This window comes from Arthroderma uncinatum (genome assembly GCF_011692745.1).
Source record: "Arthroderma uncinatum strain CBS 119779 chromosome Unknown scaffold5, whole genome shotgun sequence".
NCBI lineage: Eukaryota > Fungi > Ascomycota > Eurotiomycetes > Onygenales > Arthrodermataceae > Arthroderma > Arthroderma uncinatum.
Genome location: NW_022983867.1, coordinates 1,574,745 through 1,595,889, shown reverse-complemented (window position 1 = coordinate 1,595,889; position 21,145 = coordinate 1,574,745). Strand labels below are relative to the sequence as shown.

The 21,145-nt window shown below is 48.9% G+C and overlaps 5 protein-coding genes across 5 annotated transcripts; 2 read left to right on the top strand and 3 right to left on the bottom strand.

Moving 5' to 3' along the window:
* Positions 1-1,089: 1,089 nt before the first annotated feature.
* Positions 1,090-2,223, bottom strand: GIQ15_06864 (uncharacterized protein; the record flags this gene model as incomplete). The annotated part of the gene is made up of 3 exons (XM_033554281.1): positions 1,090-1,410; positions 1,470-2,055; positions 2,114-2,223. 3 exons carry the CDS (start codon positions 2,221-2,223, stop codon positions 1,090-1,092), a joined length of 1,017 nt encoding a protein of 338 aa, XP_033403796.1.
* Positions 2,224-6,505: 4,282 nt separating this feature from the next.
* Positions 6,506-11,303, top strand: GIQ15_06863 (uncharacterized protein; the record flags this gene model as incomplete). Its single annotated transcript, XM_033554280.1, has 2 exons — positions 6,506-9,254; positions 9,316-11,303. 2 exons carry the CDS (start codon positions 6,506-6,508, stop codon positions 11,301-11,303), a joined length of 4,737 nt encoding a protein of 1,578 aa, XP_033403795.1.
* Positions 11,304-12,101: 798 nt separating this feature from the next.
* On the top strand, positions 12,102-17,004 carry GIQ15_06862 (anucleate primary sterigmata protein B; the record flags this gene model as incomplete). Its single annotated transcript, XM_033554279.1, has 2 exons — positions 12,102-14,027; positions 14,104-17,004. 2 exons carry the CDS (start codon positions 12,102-12,104, stop codon positions 17,002-17,004), a joined length of 4,827 nt encoding a protein of 1,608 aa, XP_033403794.1.
* Positions 17,005-17,264: 260 nt separating this feature from the next.
* On the bottom strand, positions 17,265-18,604 carry GIQ15_06861 (nicotinate-nucleotide pyrophosphorylase; the record flags this gene model as incomplete). Its single annotated transcript, XM_033554278.1, has 4 exons — positions 17,265-17,874; positions 17,929-18,069; positions 18,155-18,210; positions 18,449-18,604. The coding sequence occupies 4 exons, from the start codon at positions 18,602-18,604 to the stop codon at positions 17,265-17,267; spliced, it is 963 nt and encodes a 320-aa protein (XP_033403793.1).
* Positions 18,605-20,333: 1,729 nt separating this feature from the next.
* Positions 20,334-20,924, bottom strand: GIQ15_06860 (uncharacterized protein; the record flags this gene model as incomplete). The annotated part of the gene is made up of 3 exons (XM_033554277.1): positions 20,334-20,459; positions 20,530-20,738; positions 20,849-20,924. 3 exons carry the CDS (start codon positions 20,922-20,924, stop codon positions 20,334-20,336), a joined length of 411 nt encoding a protein of 136 aa, XP_033403792.1.
* Positions 20,925-21,145: the final 221 nt, after the last annotated feature.

The window sequence follows — 21,145 nt, the reverse complement described above, 5'->3', positions numbered from 1 at the left end:
GGCTTTGTTTGATCAACCAACTGCGAATGGGTGACCTGGAAAGCGCCAAAGAGCTTTGAGTGCAATGGTAGTAATGTCGTTGCTGGTATTTCATCGACACGCCATATGCTCTTTGGTAACTGTTGGCTGAGGCCGGTGGTATCTGCGCCTGGTGGTAATGATTGCCTTTGACCGAGACCTGTAGCAAGATTAAGCATATATCCTCGGGAAATTTAAAGACTATAGAATAGGAACCTTTAATCTGCACTCCCATTAACCTCCACCCACCAGATGCTAAAATAAGTTTCTCAGTAGCAAATACAATTCCACCAAAGAACCCTCGGGTGAATCGCGCTAGGAGTTCCTCATCGCTCAATTGACTTAGCGATAGTCTTTCCGTCGGCGATGACGTGCTAGGTACAACTGTGTCACTCGGTAGGCGTGCGATTAAGCAGTCCTCTATTATCTGATGGTTCTGTGGATTGATCAAGGCTGATGAGCGGGTGGCATAAAACGATGTAAGGGGTTGAGGGGAGTAGCTGATTAGGCGGGATCGAGATAGGAAATCCATCAAGTAGAGAGCAGTTATGGTCAATGTTTGCTGTGGTACGCCGTGTATTTGTGATCTGCCTGAGTTATGGGTTTTGGTATGAAAAGACCTAAATCGGGGGAGCTTCCTTTAAATATCCGATCACAGCTGTTGACGAACGCCCAAAGGCGAACGTGATCGATGACGCAGGAACGAAGGTGATCGGGATAACACGGCCTTGGTCTGGTAAAATAAGAAGCGATATATCTCGTATAAAAGAGTCACTATGCTTTACGCTCGTAAATCAGAACGTCATGTGATAGTAACTATCAAGCTGCTGGAGAGTGTTTTACCACAACGGACCAGGCGGCAGTGAGCAGAAATAAACAACCACAGAGATCAGAGATGCAAGCATATAATGCGTATATAAAGCAAGATCTATTCATATTCCGTACATTATTAGGTAGGGTGCTTGTAGGATATCCACGAGCCCCGTCTTTAGAATCGCAGCTGGTAGCCGTTCTTGTTTCTTTAACGTCAACTCGAGTCCTCTGCCATCATTAAATATTCAGTTTCTCATATCAAGCCCACCAGAATAACCAGTTGACGGCTCCGCCCTGCCGGACAATACCCCACCCCAAAATCAAACTTACAAACCACAGGATGCCCATTACCACAATAGGCAGCAGAAGCAGCTCTGTATGATACAGAAACGGCAGGTTACTATAACCAAGGAACGAAATATAGGTATAGTATGTGAAGGCGGAGAGATACAGGGTGTTGCCGAGAATGGTGGCGAGGAAGCTAGGCGAGGTATCGGAACCCCGTGTCAGGACGGGGAGGAGAATGAATTGAAGAACGTATAGGTGTAGGTATAGTGTGAAGAAGGCGCGGTTAGCAACCTATGGGAAAAAGTGGTTAGAATGGTATTTCTAGTTGGCGGTGATATACGCAGACTCACATCAAAGCAATATCCAAATTCGACATGCTCTTTATCCCCCGATATCCCGAAGAGACCCTGTGCCGGCCCACGCCGCCTCATGCGGCCAAGCGAGGATCTAGTGCCCCTCCACTCACTGATAGCAGCTGCAGGGCCGTTGGGGCCAAAAATCCGGCCAACCGAAAAGTACATTATCGTTGAAACGAGGAGGGAGGCACCGAGGAAATGGAAGAAGATGAAGGATAAGCTGAGCCCTATTATAGAGGTGAAGGTTGATTGGTAGGCGAAGCCCCATGCTAGGCCTGTGAGAAATAAGAAGAAGGAAAGCAGATAGCCAAACGACGGGTCAGGTCGGTGCCATGTGTTTTTGGTTTCTAAAGCGTGGGCAGTTAGAGCTATGCTGAAGAGAGGCGGGCAATAGACGTGTGGAACGGGAACAAACGTTTCTAAGGACAAATAGATTAGCTTCAGGTTCTGACGGCAGTATCCGGGGGAAGAGTTGCTAACATGGTAATACATGGATTTAAAAACCTTCTTCGGCGCAATAACGAGGGACGTCATCTCCCATATGGCCATCTCGAAGTCCATCTGCGAGACCTTGAACATCCTGTTTTGGCGTTTGTCAGCATAAACGTATCAAGTAGATTGACATGACACCAGCTTACCGGCCGAAGAACTGCGGTATCCGTAGGTAGGGACTTCTATTCTGCGGCGAGGCGCCGCCGAAATGTGCTGGACCGGCATGCTGTCGGGGAACAGAGATATGGGGATTCATCGAGAGGGTGTGGTGTGTGGCTCGCCCAGGCTGATTCGAACTACCGTGGTGTCAACATCAAAGGGATAAACCGCGAGGTATAGAGGTATCAGGCCGCGGAGATCACATCCATCAGGCTCCTTGCTGCCGCAGCTGTGTATATGGATTGCCGACTGATTATCGTGATAGCTTTGGATCTTGAATCGAGTTGGCGGCTTCGGGAAGTTCGATGATGTCACGTGATGATATCTAAAACCGGGACGCAGAACTAGCTCGACACTGAGTGTTTCCAGTTTGCAGCCCAGGGAGAGGAGGGAGAGGGAGAGAATGATAGGCGGGAGAGGAGAAGGGATCATTCCGAGACATGCATCAGCCGCTGTCTCTTGTGGCGCTGTGTGATACAGTGTTATGGAGTACGCGTCCTGTTTGGCACTGCATCGGTCGATACTATGTCAATACTACGGAGTATGCTGTTGATATCGTTTACACGAACATGCTATCTATTATTCTCTTAATTATGATGACTGACGTTATATCAGCCCATACTAGCTAAGTTGGTATGTAAGGAGAGTTTAATTTGAGGACTTCGTACGCTATATCAAAGCATCTAAGGAGGTGCAAATGCAACATATGAGACAACGGAGCTGCAAGCAACAGTCGAGAAGTGGAATTCTCCAGGCTCTGGCATATATCAGCATAAAACATATACTCCGTACAGCGACTCGAGAAATACTAAGCATGCGATAAAGGCTGTATATCGGATCGTTCGATAGGCGAGGTCATTCACTTCGCCAGGTATGGAAATATCCAGTGAGTGTTGACTGCATCTATCACACGGATAGGAACATGACTATGCTTTCCTCTACTTCATATTTCTTTTATGTCTCCGCTACCACTTAGACTCCGCCTGCAAGTGGCCTCCTAGTCAAACCAAACGCGGCAGCAGGTAAGACAGATGTCAAGCGTCTTGCTCTGGAGGATTTGGAGATCTAGTTGTCCTGGATATCAGGGGAACTTACCTGGCTATAACGTATCTCACCACTCGGTGACCGCCACCACTCGATGACCACCCATCAAAATAAACACCGATATCACCACCCCCCCTACATGTATTAATATATCCACAACAACGCGAATAACAAATTAAATTAGATATTAAATAATGATAGTAGAGCTCTAGTTTATATATTAATTAGTTAGATTAGGAAAATAAATGAGTGTTAGGCTTAATAGTTCGGCCAGAACGTGTTTCTCTACCATGGGATAAGAAATTGGGTAATAAAGGGACAGGATCGATTAGAGCCACCTTTGTGGGTGACTTCTTCTTCTTTCCTAATTTAGAAGGTAAGATAGGGCTCGGGGCGTTGATTTAGGCCTTTTTGGCCTTCTTAGTGTTACAGACCACCTGCGGCGCAGCCTCAGGATATACACTCATTGGACAACAAGATTCCGGGACGGAATAACTACACATCACGTGACCATAAGGACAGGTCCCAGATGCCAAGACCAGGGACAGGTCCCTATGGGACCGAACATGAAAGGTCCACGAAGGGACCGGGACATCAGGTCCACGACGGGACCTGAGAAGAATCAGGAGGAAGGGACCAGATATACCATGTATATAAAGACGCTCATTTCCTTAGGATCAAGAGTCTTATACTCGCGATCAAACCAGCTATAGTTTTACTATACTACTCAATATAAAGCACCATTCCAGTTATCTTATACTATATTTACTAAATACCTCTTTGCCCATTGATACAGGTCAACTTTGTCTTTACTACTTATAAGGACCTTTAGCCTTCATCTGACCCAGGCACTAACTAAAGCCACACTTAGAATTGAGGGATAGTCTTGCTATAGTATTCTATCTCACCCTAGTACCAAGCTGTCTCCTATAATGACTCACTTCTAACCCAAGCTTTCCCTAAGACCTTTGTACCTTCTGTCTTACGGCAGGTGTGAACCTCTGATTACCTTTAGGTAATCAAGGAGCGCCGTCAGCTTGTGACAAGTGCCCATTAAGGATAAGGAGCCTCTTTACCCTACTAGCCTTTATCTTTATATATTTATTAAAGACTTTCTTTAACCACTTTAGGCTATAATTATTAGAGCTCTAACTATTTAGTAATACTATAAAATATATAGTTTATTCCTTTAGGGAGTAGTTATCTAACTAGGTGTCTTATAGATCTTCTTCTCCCTTATAAATAAGTGTAGGAGGAATCCTTTCCCTATCTATAGAGATAGTAGTAAGTAGAGAGATAAATTCTCTATTTCTATTATAAATAGTAGTTATCCTCTTATTCTTTAGCAAATAGATAGGGACTATGCGTTTTACTATATATCTAAGCCTAATTAGGAAGCCTTTCTTATTAAAGTTATAGATATTACTAGGAGTAATATTATATTTATTAACTACCTTCCCTAGCTAAAGAAGAGGGTATTAGTAACAAGATATCTAATAAATAATAAATATTTATATACTTATAAGATTGTAGAAATACTTAAAATAGGTAGAGTTATCTATAATATACCTATATTAATTAATTATTTAAAGATATCTTAATATTATCTAGGCCTAATGCCTTTTATAAAATTAAGATACCTAATTAATGCCAACTAGCTATTTAGTGAGCTCTAGAATAAGATTTATAATGATTTGAGGTATAGGAGATAGGCCTCTATTTAATAAACATTTAATATACTATAAAAGGACTTCCTCTTAAGTATCTATTAACTTTTTATAATAAGTTAAGATAGCTTCCTTATTAGATACTATTTTGCCTAAATATTAACGCGTAAGAGTCCTCTAATCAATTTTCCACTTTCTGGCTATTTATGTATAATTAGGGACGTCCTGTGATTTCAAATCTTTAATCGTACAAGCAATTGCTTCTTCATTAGGTATGTTGTGGGTGGTTAAAGATAGGTGGTTGTCGAGATGAAGATTTTTGTTGGGGTGGTCATCGAGTGGTGGCGGTCATCGAGTGGTGAGATACGTTAAGTTAGGAACTGATCACTGGCGGGAGTCCGGCTTCGAATAGGCGGTCAACATGAAACGTCCTATAGCTGATGATAATGCAGAGCTTCTACGGAGTACATGGAGATAGGGACTATGACCTTGTCGTTGTCCCATTCCTAGACTATTATGAGCCGTCGCTTACCAGACTCTAGAGTATGAAAGCGACCAACGAGAGTGTTCTTGTTACGGAGCATAAGGATGGACCTGAACATGCTCGTACATCATGCTGTTGACGCCAGCAGTGCCCCTGACAGTTGCCATGGTATAACTCGGCCGTACAGAATGCCAGCAGGCTGATCTCAACTGGACATGCATGTTCGCCTGGGAATGCGTCCTTGACCTGATCCCGACAGCTGCAGCCATGACCAGAATGCCAACGATAGAAGGATAGTGACGGTCGATCGACGTAGAGTACAACAACTGCATATCTCAAGGAGACGAGATCATGCACCATCCCGATGTATATACGACGATGTGCTGTTCTCGCCGGCCCATCGGTGCTGCTGCCACGAATCAGCTCGTCCAGCCGCCTGTTGGATCGAGCCCCGTCGCGGTGCATGCGAGCGTCTCCCCCTGGACTTCCATCTCCCTTCCATGCCCTGCTCCATGTTCCATGTTCCATGTTCCTTGTCGAGCAGCGAAAAAAAAAAAAAAGAAAACCGAAAAACATAAGAAACGTCACGTAACGCCCATACGCCATGTAAGATTGATAGGCCAGAACGACAGCCACGCTAGCCCGAAGTGGGCAAAATGACACCCGTTGGCCGGTAATACGGATACCTGCCCCCCTGGGACCTAACCTCCAACTGCGATCGGTTTTATATTAAAAACTTCATCTAACGACATCGCATCCCAACGCCCAACGCCCATCTCTGTCGTCCCCCTCGCCATCCTTGCGCGGCCAGGATCGCGCTACGCTGGAGAGTGTTCGCCTCTTACGCTTTACGCTTTACGCTTTGCGTCTTCGCACCCCCGTTCTCGCTCCACCCGGCTGCGTTTTCTCACCATATCAGACCGTCGAAGGGGGCCTTATTTCACACGCCGTGTTTCCCTGCATGCGCTGCGTTCTTTGAGCCCTGGCCTGTCGTCCTTGTTCTCGCTGCGGTTGCCCGTCTGCTGGCTCGGTTCTTTCACCTCTGCGCTGTCTGGAGATATGCACCGAGCCTCCCTGCGTCTCGCCAATGGCACCTGATCCTATACTCGCCAACCCGTAAAACTGTCCTCCCTTGTTTCTGATCTGGACGAAAGACGAGCCAGATCCCCGTCCCGTCAGACATCATGTCCTCTTCCTACCGGAACCCGTCTCGGGCCTCTCGAATTCCTGATCACCGCCCGCAGACGCCTCCCCGGTACCGCATCGGCGGCGAGTCGGTTTCGACCAAAGGCCGCCAGCTCGCCCGACCCTCCTTTCCTGAAACGTTTCTCGACGACCTCACACCAATTGACCATAATGACACTCGCGATGTGGACTCTGCCGATGAAGACGAGCGGGATCCACACGACCTGTCGTTGAATCCTGCTCACGGCGTGCGCTCGTCGGTCGTAGATAATATGCTGCTGTCTCTCGACCGGTTCTCCGCCCCAGACGCAGCCAATTGTGCCTTCGACGACAGCCTCCCTTACGACTCGCCGCACCAGCAGCAGGAATCATTCTCTAACAACTATCCTCGCTATCACCCGCCCAGCAGTAATAACCGGTATCGGTCTCACACCCTCTCGTCGTCGGTCTCGTCAGACGTCGAGCCGTACACTCACAAGGACGGCCATCACCACGGATCGAACGGCAGAGGATATCGCAGCAACAGCAATCCGAACAAGCAGCCCACGATCCGTCACGTCGATGGTGGGCCCGAAGGAGGAGAACGGCTGAGCTACAGGAGTAAAGTGTACGATTCACAGCGAGCTGTCTGCTCCAATGACCGCATCGCCCAAAGTCGGACAACCCCTCGCTTTGTAAGGAGAGACAGCACCGGCAGCACGGGCTCGAGCGTTGATCTAAACGAGATGCTCGCAACGACTTCAATCTACGGAGCACGAAGATCGGCCAGCTTCGACTACGGTTCGACCTTCCCGTCACGAGCCAATGGGAGAGATCCACCTTTTGGTCACCGTGATACCATGATGCAGTACGATGATATGAACGCTGCACCGACTCCGACGGTCCCAGCGGGACCCAGGAGAAACCACTCTCCTCCCACCATGATTGACCATGCCAGCAACCTTCATACTCCCACTCCCCCAGGCTCCTCCTCCCGAGCCCCGGCCCTGGTCCGCAAGAACAGTGCAAAGTCCGCGCGAAGCATGTACTCTAGGAAAAATAAGAGTGATACGCTGGGCACTTCTACCATCCGGGGTCGAAATGACGAGTATAATAAATATTTTGGAGACGTTCAAAATGCCATCCCTCCCGTGCCCTCTTTAGCCCAGACAACGGCCCCCAGCCCTACCATTGCCCGTACCAAGCAGTTACATCCTAATACTTTCCCCCTTGAGAACATTAGCACACCCCCGGCAAAGGAGCGCCAGGGATTCTTCAGACGAGTCTTCGGCTCTTCAAAGCAATCCTCCCCCTCACAGTCGGAAATGAGCCCTCACTCCTCACGGGATGTCGAGAGTTCCGAGCCCTCAAGATACGATAACGTTTCAAATAACCCGAAGACCGCCAAACAACCCCAAAAGGACTCGTCATCAGCCGCCAATAATGCCGGCCGCGAGAACCCACCAGCCGTGACGAAGAAGCCGTCATCTTTCTTCCGCCGACGCAAGAAATCCGTCATTGACAATGTCCCGCCGCCCCTCCTGCTCCCACACTCCAACCTCAGCTCCACAGAGACGTCCAAAGCAGACCCTATGAGGACCGAGAAAATGAAAATCAACACAGCTCCCGAATCTCTTCGCACCGACAGCCTCAGTAAGGCTATGAAACCGTATCTCTCAGACATGGACTCGCCGGATGTTTACTACAAAGGCGGCAAGCCACGCGACCAGCAGGAAACTGACGACTCTGATGCCGAATCCCCCGTTGGAAGAGATTACCTTCAACTCACGGGATCCAAGCCTAAAACTACTAGGAAGCTCCAGCGGCCTAGTCATTTGTCCAGACCTCAATCTCCTGCCCGCACGATGGGTGGAGCGAGTGGAACGAAATCTAGCAGCCGTTCAAACAGTAAAACTAACGACTTTGATAGTTCATTCCTAGCAGACAGCAGTGGGAACGAGGGACTAGGCGCGAAACTTGCAGAGGACAAAAAATTGCGTAGACCGCGCACCAGTCCTGACGCCTCGACGCAAAATTCATATAACTCTACTCTCAAACCTAAGCGCGAACCCGTCCTTTCTGATCGTGCAAATGGCGGGAAATCCCAACCGCAAACACCCCGCGAATCGAAGCCTAGCTCCTTACTTGACCCCGCTGTTTCTCCGGTGCCGTCAAAGAGGAGTCTACAAACATCGGCCCCGGCCAGTCCAAATGATTTTGATGCCAGCCATTCCCGACAAAAACAACCTGGACTCCATATTGACACATCCGGAAGATCCATATTCTCCACGGAAAATAAAGACAAATCACCTCGGATATCAACCTCAACTTCGAACGCATCTCACTATCACACTGCTCAAAGTACACCTATTCATCCTGGCAGTGACGAAAACCTTATTTGGGGCAGTTCTACAACTGCACCACCACAGAGCAGTGTAGATACCATCGAGGACGGCCTTGCGAGTATTGATGAAAACATGCCTAGCCCTGAAGATAGACAGCAGGCTCAGAAACTCTTTGATCATCTAGATGAGGAGATGGTTGCTGGGCGGTATACAGCCGCTTGGCTTGGAACGCCCAACAGGGGACCACTTCGAAGGGCTTATATGGACCTCTTTGATTGGTCTGACATGAATATCCTTGTATCTCTAAGGAGTTTATGTTCTAAGATTGTATTGAAGGGCGAGGCACAGCAGGTGGATAGAGTGCTGGATGCATTCTCGTTGAGATGGTGTGACTGTAACCCCAACCATGGCTTCAAAGCATCAGGTATGTTTTCACCCCTTATCGCATGGGAATGCTATGTTCAGAGACTAACTAAATTTTACAGATGTCGTCCACACCATATGCTACTCCCTACTATTGCTTAATACCGATCTCCATCTTGCAGATATTGAACAAAAGATGACCAAGCCACAGTTCATTCGAAATACTATCCCTACCATCCAACGAGTCGTGGCGGAAGCTGCCCCAGAAGCCTTCAAAGCACCACTACCATCAAGACCTCAGAGCAACCAGGCGGCAGAACCCGAAAGGTCATGTTTGTCTAAACCTCCTAAGCTCACTCTGGAAAAACAGCACAGCCAGTCTCCTACTAGTACAGAGAAACCTGAAGAATTGACTACTATGGATATTCCAACCATCGAAACCCCCACCATGCCACCCCCTCGACTCTCAAGCCGCGCCTCGTACCTCGATACAGGCCATGGACATGCAGCTCTGGCTGGTCCGCTTGTGTCGACTCCGTTTAACGGGACCATGAAAGCATGGGAGGCCCAAATGGAGGCTGTCCTCAAAGACTTTTATACCTCGATTCAGAAACAGAAACTCCCGCTTAGAGGTGTTACTGTAGAAAGTGAAGAGAACATTCCATCTTCTGGTGGATTCCTTACACTTACTTCCAATATGCTTCGAAGAACTCCAAGCACGATCAGCAGGGCAGGTACAGGAGATATATATCGGGGACGTGGTGCCGAGAACCGCCTAAACACCGCTCGATGGTCCTCGAAACCTAGGTCCCGCCCACGTCTTTACCCACCATCAGCAATGGGCTCGAGTCGTACAAGTTTGGACGACCAGTCATCAGTCTGGTCACCGTCTGGATCTAGCACCTGGAGCAAAAATTCACTGGGGAAGACATTGACATCGTTATCAGTTGACTCTCTAGGGTCCGAATACCCCCGAGGTGACTATCAGCAATCGATCGGATTTGCAAACGCTCTTAGCCATGCAATCATCCGTGAAGACTCGTCTCATTCGATAGCACCTTCAGAAGACCCGGCGCGTGTTGCAATGGTTTTAGAAGACGAGTCTCTTGAACTTGCAGGTGCTCCATGGGCAAAGGAAGGTAGTTTGAAACACAAACACCATCTTGACTCGATCGACAAGCGTGCAAAGGATAGAAACTGGAACGAGACCTTTGCCGTGATCCAACGTGGTTGGATGCGCCTGTTCTCATTCAATTCAAATAACAAGTCCACGCGTTTGAAGCCCAAACAACGCCAGAATGGAGGCATCGTGGTTGGAGGCGGCAACTGGATGGAAAACGCAGATGAAACCTGGAAGTTCCTTCTTCGACATACCATTGCCAGTGCCCTTCCCGCTCCAGGATATTCGAAATCCCGCCCTCACGTATGGGCTCTCAGTCTGCCCACCGGCGCTGTACACTTATTCCAAGTGGGCACAGCAGATATTGTGAAGGAATTTGTCTCCACCGCAAACTACTGGAGCGCGCGTCTTTCTAAAGGACCCCTATTCGGCGCCGTCAGCAATATTGAATACGGCTGGAGTGACGCTGTCATCAACACCGCAACTACTAGTATCGACGACTCTAATATCCCGACCAGCGCTCCATCGACGAGCTCCTCGGCACCTGCTCCCCGACCGAGTCTGCAAAGCTCCATCCGCAGCTCTCTGGACCAACAGGGGGTCCGCCCGCGCCTCCCAGCCGACCGGATCGTGCTCAGCGACTGGCGACCTCCACAGCAAAGCATGATGGCTTCCACGTCATCCGAATCTGAGCAGCTCGAAACCCTCCGCAGCTACGTGAAGCATGTCGAGCAGGAACTCCAGCGCCACAACGAGCTCCGCGGCGCAGTCATGTTGGCCTTTACGCCGAGACACGCGAATTATTCCAAGGCGCTGCATAATTGGGAGCGCAAGTCTTCTTATCTCTTACGCGAGATTGTCAAGTTCCGCACGTATATCGACAGCCTCGTGTGGGCAGAGACGCAGAGGGAGAGGTTCTACCTGGCCGACGCTGCTGCCACAAAGGAGGCCGAATCGAACGCTGGAAACCCGGACCATCTTGCCGTCTGAGATGGCAGAAATAGCATACTCAACATTTCTCTCCGATCCTTTTACTAGACCTTTTTATTTTTTTTATTTTTTTTATTCCCCTTTATCAACTAACTTCCTTCGTCTCCTATGCTACCCTCTGCTTTTTAATCCACCATTATGATTGTCCTAGTTTCCCTTTTAATACTGTTTCTCCCATGACGGCTTATCACGCAGCGTTTCGTTTAGGTGTGTTAATAGTCCAAGCGACTTGCTTCCCTTTTGTTATCTTTACAGTTCTGGAGTTTCTTCTTGTTCTGTATATATTTTACAATCCATTTCTGGATGGCCGTGTTTAAAGCCCTGTACATATAGTATGCTTGACATGAAATGAGCTTATGAGGATACGTTTTACCTGCCGACTCACTCTATAGAAACCGGTCCCTGGCCTGGTTCCTGGAATATCAGCCCCTTGCATGGCCGCTAGGCGCAGAGTTTAGATGCAGCCCCAAAAACTAGTTCAGAGTATCTGGGACGAAAACAAAATTAGAAAACAACCAACTGCCACATAGGATCCCAGCTGCGACAGGCCCTTGGTCCGACAGGCAGATTCTACCAGAGCCGTCTGCGCATTCTCTGCTGTGTATGAGAAGCTGTCTGGTCCGTCTCACGCGCCGAACTGGGTTGTTTGTTTGTTGGCGATGCGCTGTCTCCAGTAACCAGATCAACACGCGAGAAACATCAACTGAAGAGCCGAACTTGATGCGAAAGACGAGCCGATACAGACAGCAGAGGGGATAATTCTAGCTGGGACACCCTCGTATATCTCGACCAGCAACGATGCCAGAGTCTCTCGAATCCCAGCTCCCGCTGCCGCCTTCCTCACCACCGACCATTTCTCTCTCGCTGCAGCCTCAGGACACAGAAGAACAGAACTACGACTCGAGCAGCTTGCTGCCGCCTCTCCCTACTCACGACGGCGACGATGATGACTTGAACGAGGATAGCACCCACGACTACGCAGACGAATATGCCCGTGATGACTCGCATCTTGCTGGCCCTGCCCATGATGACCACGACGCCAGTTTGAACCGCACGATGAATGAAGAACGCGAGATGCACCGGAAATTGATGGATATGGAGTCTAGTTTTCTTCCGGAACCGTCGACACTTCAGGTTGGCGGGACTACGACCGGGGTGGACGATACATACTTGGTTGGAGTGGACGCACCCGGGACTCCGCGAAAGGCGGAGGGAAAAGAAAACAAAGGCCGGAGTCTGTTTACGTCTCCAGAACCGCCTTTGGACGAGTATAAGACCCCTGCGCCGCTTCGGGCGGCGGACCTGGAGCCTTCGCTGATAGAAGACGGGAGACAGACGCTGGAAGGAGACAGCTTGGTCGGGGTCAACACTTCTTCCCTGGAGACCATATCGTCTCCTCCAACGGCGGCCGCTGCTGCAAGGACGATATCGAGAGTACTGTCTGCGGCGAGCAGCAGATCGGGAAAGTATGGCGAATCCATGGGGCCAGAGGAACGCGGACAAGAACACACATACCAAGACGAGACATCATATACAGAGCAGGATGGGGATTTAGAGACTACGCCGCGCAAGAGCCGCTCACAGCTCCGTATCCAGTCTCCCCCGCCCTCGCGATCTCTCCAAGACGGTGACACGGTCGACAGTGACGCCAATCAAACGAGTGGCATGCAGGGAACTACAGATTCAATCATTAATCAACAGCGGACAAGGCCGAAATTTCTGGTTAGCCGTCAATCGTCGCACCGCTTGTCAACCTCTTCGATTACCACGGCCAATACAGATGGTGCTTTAAGCGATGCTACGATGGGAATGGACTATGCTTTACAATCCGGTGGTGCCCTCCCATCAAATAATGATAGGGCGCCGCAAAGCCATGGGCGGCCCAAGATGGACCTGTCGAGGTCCATTAGTTTGGGAAGCATGGCATCCGGCGTTTCAAACTTGAGTGATGATCACCCCTATGAACGACGGGTGTTCAGCGGAGTCTCTGAGCTGAGCCTCCATACCCTAGATGAAGAGGAGTCAGCCTCTCAACGACCGGTTTCTCCAGGAACCACCGTCAAACAGGGTGATGATGTAGCTCCCACGACCCCAAAGAGCAAAGCTATAGATCCTTCTTCTCCCCCTGGAACAGTCCTTACACAGATCCAGAATCTCCCTGCCCCCAGTACCGTGAGGAAATACCAGGAGAGCTTGGGCCCGTCGCCTGATAAACGGTCTGGAAGCCGTACCCCAGGCTTTGGGCGAGGAAAGAACATGACTCTGAAAGAACAGAGTAGCACGATCGATCGACTGTCCAAGGAGAATTTCGACCTGAAGATGCGTATTCACTTCCTAAACCAGGCATTGAACAAACGGTCGGAAGACGGTATCAAGGAGATGATATCCGAGAACGTTGAACTAAAGTCAGATAAAATCAAAGCGCAAAAGGACAATCAAGCGCTGAGGAGGATTATCCGTGAACTTGAGAGGCAACTAAAGGAGAAAGCTGACCCTGCTGACGAGAACAAAGATGAGCAGACGTCCGAGGCAGGGAAGAGGACAATAGACGAGGAAGAATTCTTATATCTACGTGAGCGGATCGAGACGTACGAGGTGGAGATCGAGAGACTAAGAGCCGAGAATATCACCAGAGAAAGTGAGAAGAGGAAGTTAGCAGAAATGGTGAAGGCCTTGGGAGATGGGAGAAGCGGGATATCAGATTCCGGTGCTCGAGAAGAACGGGTGGGTTTCGCTTCACCCCCATACTCCATCAATTTCTTTCGTCACTGTTGGTTGTAATACTTATGCCTTTTTTTAGGATATGTGGAAAGACATATTGGACGCCGAAACTGCTGCACGAGAGCAAAGTGAGGAGGAAAACAAACGTCTTCGCGGCCAGATTCTCCAACTCGAGAACGACATATCTTTCCACCAATGTCGAGACCCACGCCACCGCAAGGGCAACTCTACCTTATCGCATGTTAGTTCAGACTACGAAGGCAGTCGCGGCTTCGGACAGTCTAGTCTTACCAGAGAGCTAGAGCTGCTGAAACAGGAGAATACCGAGCTTCGACGAGAAGTGAGTGCTCAAACTTCGATGCTAACGTCTAGAAATCGTGAGAAGGAAAAGCTTTACCAAGAAATTGAAGATTTGAAGATCGAACGGCGCAATGAAGGCCGGTCGATCGCTGGTGATAGCATATTCGAACGTTCTGCTTCGAGGGCGCAGTCTAGAGCTATGTCACAAGCGAGTGACAACGATCGTGACAACCTGGAAAATAAGAATGGCGAACTTCGGGATCAAGTCTCGGCTCTCAAACTGGACAACCAAGGCCTACGCAGTCAGTTGGACGAATACGCAAACGAACTTGGAGCTATGGAACGAGAATATCAGGCAGAATTAGACCGGCTAGGCGAGGACTTGCGAGATATCCAGGTGCAACGGGACCGTGCTCTTCAGGCGATAGAAGCACGAGAGGCAGACTTACAAGACCTCAAGGCAGAAGCGCAAGAAGAGCTTGATGCCATGGGAGAAGAACTCGATATCAAGCACGAAGATTGCCATCGGTTGGAACTAGAAGTTCGATCCCAGCAGGAGAACCTAGATGCTCTCCAGGCAGAGGTCAGGTCTGCTAACGAGGGAATTTCCAGGCTCGAAGAAGATGCGCAGAGCAATCTCCTCAAATACAAAGCCGTGCAGCAAGAGTTGGACTATGTTAACCAGGAGATCGAGGCGATGGAGAGGAGCTTGAGTGAGGCCAATAATAAAATCCAGCGACTAACCGTTCAACAAGAATCAAGTCAAAATGAAATTGCGTTCTTGCGAGAAGAACAAGATGGCGACAAGATCAAGATAGGCGACCTGGAGTCCGAACTGAGGTTTACCCAGACCAGCTTCCAGAGCGAAAAGGAAAAGTCAAACGAGCTTGACAGGCAGCTAGCTGATGAGAGATACCAACGCGAGGTTGTAGGCAGCAAGGAGAAGCAAGAGGTACAGCGAATTATAGATGATCTCAACCGCGAATCGACAGCATCCAAGGAAGAAATCCGGAAACTCAAGAAGAACCTCTCTTCTCGAGAGGTTGAGGCATCCATGTGGAAAGATCGTTTGATGGAACTAGAAAGCAGCTTGCGCGAGGCACTTGGTGATCTCAACGGTACCCGCTCGAGTCTTCTCATGTCAATTACCAAGCTACAGAAAGAACTAGAGACGACATCACTCGAGCTAGAAAGCATTCGCACCAAGCTTGATGAAAAGGAAGCACTCCTTCGGAACCGGGACGGGCTCCTCGAGAGCCATGGGCTTGAGACACAGAAATTAGCCGACCTTCTTGAACGCGAAAGGCAAGCTCGTCGTGCCGATAAACATTCGTTTGAGCAGTCCTTAAAATCTCACCACCAAGCTTCTCGAACCATCGTGCAAAACAATTCACGTATAACTGATCTGGAGGGCGCTCGGAACCAAGATCGGAAACGGTTCAATAATCTTGAGCAACAGTATAGGGACCAGTTGAATGAACGGAATGTGATGTTTCTCACTTTGTGGAAGAGACTATCCACAATGTGCGGGCCCGACTGGTCACATTCAAACAGTCTTATTAACGGCAATCTACCCAGCCAGGAGGTTATCGGGAACATGCTATTCTGGCCAGGGTTCAGCAAGAATTTGCTCCTAGCTGTCAAGACAGTGGAAAATTCGATAAACGGGTTCAAGTCGCGAGTTAGGACTGTGGAGCGTAACCTGATGAAAGAATATCAGGGACTAGAGAACAACCTGAGTCTCCGAGTCAAGAAACTTGATCGCCTGGAAGATATGGTGCGGCAGATGCAAAACAATAGGCGTCCAACCATAACGTCCACGAGCACAAATGCCGAACTGTCAAAACTAAAGGGGGAAAATAGGTTGCTCAAAGCTGAGCTCAACCTTCTACAATCCCACTCTCGGGTTAAGATCGCTAATGATGGGTCTGCACGAGGGCAGCCATCGAAAATGTCAAATTCAAGATCGGTTGGGTCCTCACTTGCGAGATTCAGTGCAGGGTCGGAACAAGGCCCCGCGCCTGCCAATACACGATCCGGTAGAAGCAATAGCTCTCTTTCACGCGGCTCTTCAAACATCCCACAACCATCCCCCTTCTCCTCAAGCACTACACTTGCCAATAACCCGGGCAGCTCCGACGTTGCTCCTAATAACACTACGTCTAGCTCTGTGAGTGGACATCAACCATCTTCAAACAGTGAGGCCTCGCAGGATAGATGGATACAACGACTCCGTGACCTGGAACGACGGCTGAAAGCAGAGCGAGAAGCACGACTGCTGGACCGCTCTGGGGCCCGGGAGAGGCTTGCAGAGCGTAACGCAGAGAACGAAAAGCTCCGTGCTGCGTTGGAGAGAGAGCGAATGAACAGAGCTACTAGCTCTATGGGAGGGGATGGCGCCTGTGATAATCCTGATCGCAACCCGCGCACCCCAGAGAGGTCACGACGTCATGAAAATCAGAGCCATGAAAGGGAAAGTCGAAATAGGGAGACGGATGATAGTAGGTCTAGTGGGGCTGACGTTGTCGTAATTGACCATGGGTATGAGCCTGATTCTCGCGGCCATAGTGAAGGGCCTAGCACACGTTCAGGTAGTTACGATGGTGAAGGTGATGATGATGAAGATGACGGCACGGGTACTGATGAGGATGGAGGTTTATGCGTTGAGGTTGTGGTATGATTGTACTTTTTGTATCCTTTTTGGGCGTTTATCGTTGTAGTTGGGCGTCTCGCGATTGGACGTTGTCGCCGTTTTCCTCCTATTATCTCCTCATTTACGTCATATATATTTTGATGCTTCGCGGTTAGCGTTTTAATTGATATCCATTTAGCTAATATGCATAGTAAATTCTGTGCTACTATTTATACTTTTTTTTCCCATTCAATATTCCCTCCTCCGCCTAGAAGCTATATACAGAGATGGCTAGGTTGGCTGGCGTTCTATCTCAGGGATACCTTCAATGAGAAATCGATGATCCCAACTCCCTGGTGAATACTACTTGTTGACAGGATATCCACGTCATCACACACGAAGTTTGCAGCATTCGTTTCGTTCAACCCTCCACTAACCTCCACTAGGAAACTTCCCCATGGCTTCCCTTTCATCTCCCACTCATCTTTCAGCTGCTTTGCCGCAGCCCGCACTCCGTCCCCAGTAAAGTTATCCAGCATGATAACATTTGCACCTGCACCAATGGCAGCGTGTGCTTCCTCGACGCTGCGGCATTCTACTTCGACCATGGTAGAAAAACCAGCGGTTGCGCGAGCAGCTTGGACCGCGGCTGGGATGGCTTTCGCGATGGCGAGTACATCACCATTTGGGGTTTCGGACTCCGAGGCCTCCGTGTTGGCTTTCGTCTTGTTGTGGCATGCCCAGACATGGTTATCCTTGAGCATCGTCATGGAACTTAGATCGTGACGGTGAGGATCGGCACCACCAACTAGAATACCATATTTCTCGACAATACGGAAACCCGGTGTTGTCTTGCGGGTGCCTGCCAATATACCGTTCCATCCCTGGTCACGGAGGATGGTAAGGAGAGCTGATGTTCTGCAGTAATTTGTTAGAATAATGATAATACAAGAAGTAGATAGACGTAATCACTTCGTCGCAATTCCAGAGCATCGCGCTAGGATATTCAAAGCCACTCGTTCGCCCAGGAGGAGCTTTCTCATGGGCCCCCGGACAATGGCACAGATAGTGACAGGCTCAATCCGATCTCCCTCCTTGACATTCCATTCCACGCTGAGTGAAAAATATTAGTATTTTTATTACCCTATATTTTGGGAACATGAAGTGAGTCCGAAAATAGAGGGTGGAAGTCACATACGTGCAGCCCAGCTGGGCAAATACTTCGTTGACAAAGGGAACACCAGCTACTATTCCCTGATATGAGGAAGAGGGTCAAATCAGCCATCTCATCTTCTTGATGATGCAATATCTCAAGATAGCAAACTCCACGCAGCTGGTCCCTTAAAAGTCAAAAGTTTCAAAATAGGGAGCAAATCTCCAACGCATGGTATAATAGGTTTATCACCAACAGACAATGCATGCATAACATAACACTATAGCAAAGCAGGATAATAGGAGTACGGCACTCCCCGAAGACTATACGTTAGCATACCTTACTTTTGCCCAGGAGTCTCGCCTCGCCTTCCGCTTCGCCAACAACGAAGCCGCCGTAGTCGAAACTTGGGCAGTCCTCCTCAAGCCATGTTGCTATCAGACGCTTGTAGTTGAGAGGCAGCAAGTGGCTGATATCTCCATGTGCAGCTGCCATGACTAGTTCCACGGAGGTTACACCCTCGGAGATGAGACTATGCTGTATATGCAAGTACTACTGCATATACTGCAGCGAGAGACTTTACCCTTGGGGAATTGATATTTCAGCCGGTTATGATGTAAAACTCTTGGATATGTTGCTTTTTTTTCGTGCTTTTCTCTTTTTCGTGTTTCTGCCAAGCGCCCGAGGAGGTTAGCACGTGATAGCTATCGGAACGGAGGCAAAATTGTCCCGATATCCCGTCGGTCACGAGACCAGATATCAAAAAAAAGATGAAAGTTCGACTTCCAACTCCATCATCAACCACGCATTAATATTGAGATATCCACTAACCTGCTCATAGGACGGGAGTAAAGTCACGATAACCTCCGGCCCTGGACCACGACTCTTGGACCACAAGCACATGGCATTGTGTGTCACATTCCAGATCACGGCTCTTTTTTCCCGGCGCCTGGCCTCTGGGTCTTGGTGGAATAAACCCACTCTACCCCGTCGTATATAATTTTTTATATACTCCGTGCTTCCCGATTGAATTCCTCTTGAAACTCTGAATGTTCGGCGCCAGCTCGGGCCCGCCAGCCGCAGGGTACGGGAAAGCGGCTATCAAAGTTTCCTTGGAATAAAGTAAGTACCTGCATCTGAGCACCATTCACACGCCATATTTTGGAAATGATTCCTCAGCAAACATGAAGCGCCCTTATGCTAGTGATAGGGTTAAGGGTCCGCGGATATGCTTAACGAAACGTTAAGGCACCAAACGCCGATTGAATTGTCAAATGACTCTGGCTGGAGATGGTGTTTGCTATCAGGATTCAGATTAGGCGTACTCCGTCGACGGGTCCACCATCACAGCCAACTGATTCAATTGCCCATCATGAGATAATGCATGAGGTACGGGGTATGGTCGATGATTCCATCATAGGCTAATAATTAACCCCTTGGCGTAACTCGACAAGGCCTAGCTCGGCGCGGCTCTCTCTCCCACAGCGGCTGCGACTGAGGTTAAACTCTGCCACCGGCACATCTAGATGCATAAACACATCAATATCTCGGGTGCTGGGAGCGGTTAAACGGCCGAGGACTGAGGATGTGCCGCCAAGCGTCAAGGATTCACGAGTGGGATTTCCCATCGCTCTCGTATTCGGAAATGGAGCAAATCGAGTGCTTGCACTCAGATTGATGATGCAAAGCGTCCCCTCATCGGGCCGTTGGCAAGTATATTGTGATATTGGTGGGGTTTTGGTTCTAGAAGGGCGACGGTCGCTCTCGTCCAAAGAGATAGATGCCGATAGTTACCATTGCTTGTATTGTACTGTATGTATTTTCGTGTATCATCGTGTTTGCAAAAAAAGGTATTATGATACCCGAACAGAACAGCGAACGAACCCTGGTGGGCTTTATGTATTGAAAAAGTGGCCTCCATGCATGGAGTTAAGAGCCTCCAATCGGGGTTACATTTCACCCGAGAGCAAGGCGTTAACGGCTCAATGTTATCTCCAAGTCCAATTAATTTTGTGCTATGTTACGTACATGCAAAAAAAGGGGTTAATTGGTGAAGATGCCTGATATCAAAACTCAGCCCCGTGGGGACGCAATATTTGTTGGAGAAAACAACACAATATCCAGTTTAGCGAATAAAAAAACACTCGTACGGAATATACTCTGTAGAGAGACAACAAACCAGTCATAGACTGATGTCGATCCTGACACATGTACGGTAGGTTGATTATTTTTTCTTTGTTGAATAAATGCCGATACCATTTCCCTCTGTGTCTTGGAGATGCATGATTTCCCCGTGTTCTCCTTCGGCGACCACATCACTACACTTCTTTCCTCCGTTTGCAACGATTTTCTATGGGATAGGTATCAGAATGGCTGGCTCTGGTGATTTTCTATAAGGTAGGTAAGGCCAGAGTACTCACCTCCATAGTTTTCTCTAGATCGTTGACATAGAGGTACAACTTGATGGTCTTTGGGCCGATGGTGTGCTCTCCTGGATTGATCTTGGAAATGCTACCGCCAAGGCTTCCGACACACTTGTCAGGGAAGCGGAAGACAGAGATCTCGTCGGTTCGTCCAGGGCAGGCCTTGTCGAAGGTCCAATTAAAGACAGTCGAGTAGAATTTTTCAGCTATATCGACTTGTCAGTACTCTATACTCCATACTCCTTGCTCCAACGTCGGGTTATAGAAATTAAAGCAATGGTCAAAGGAGAAAGAATGTGAGTGAACGTGAGCATACCTCGGGCAAGGTCGGTGGCGAAGATCTCAATCCAGCAAGGAGTCCCTTCATTTGGGGCCTTCCATTGATCACACATGATGATGAAAGTGGATGAAAACAATTGATACTTTGGTGGCAGTCTCAAGGGCTGATTGGGATAGGCTTGGGTATGGAATCAAGGAGTCTGAGGAGTCTGAGAAGGAGACAAAATGGTCGGTTCATGGCGTCCTTATATGTCCCATCATCGTCTCCCCTCGAGGCCATATCTAGATTGTCGGCCTGGTAATTATGTTTCCATCTCTCCCGCCAGCCGTGGAC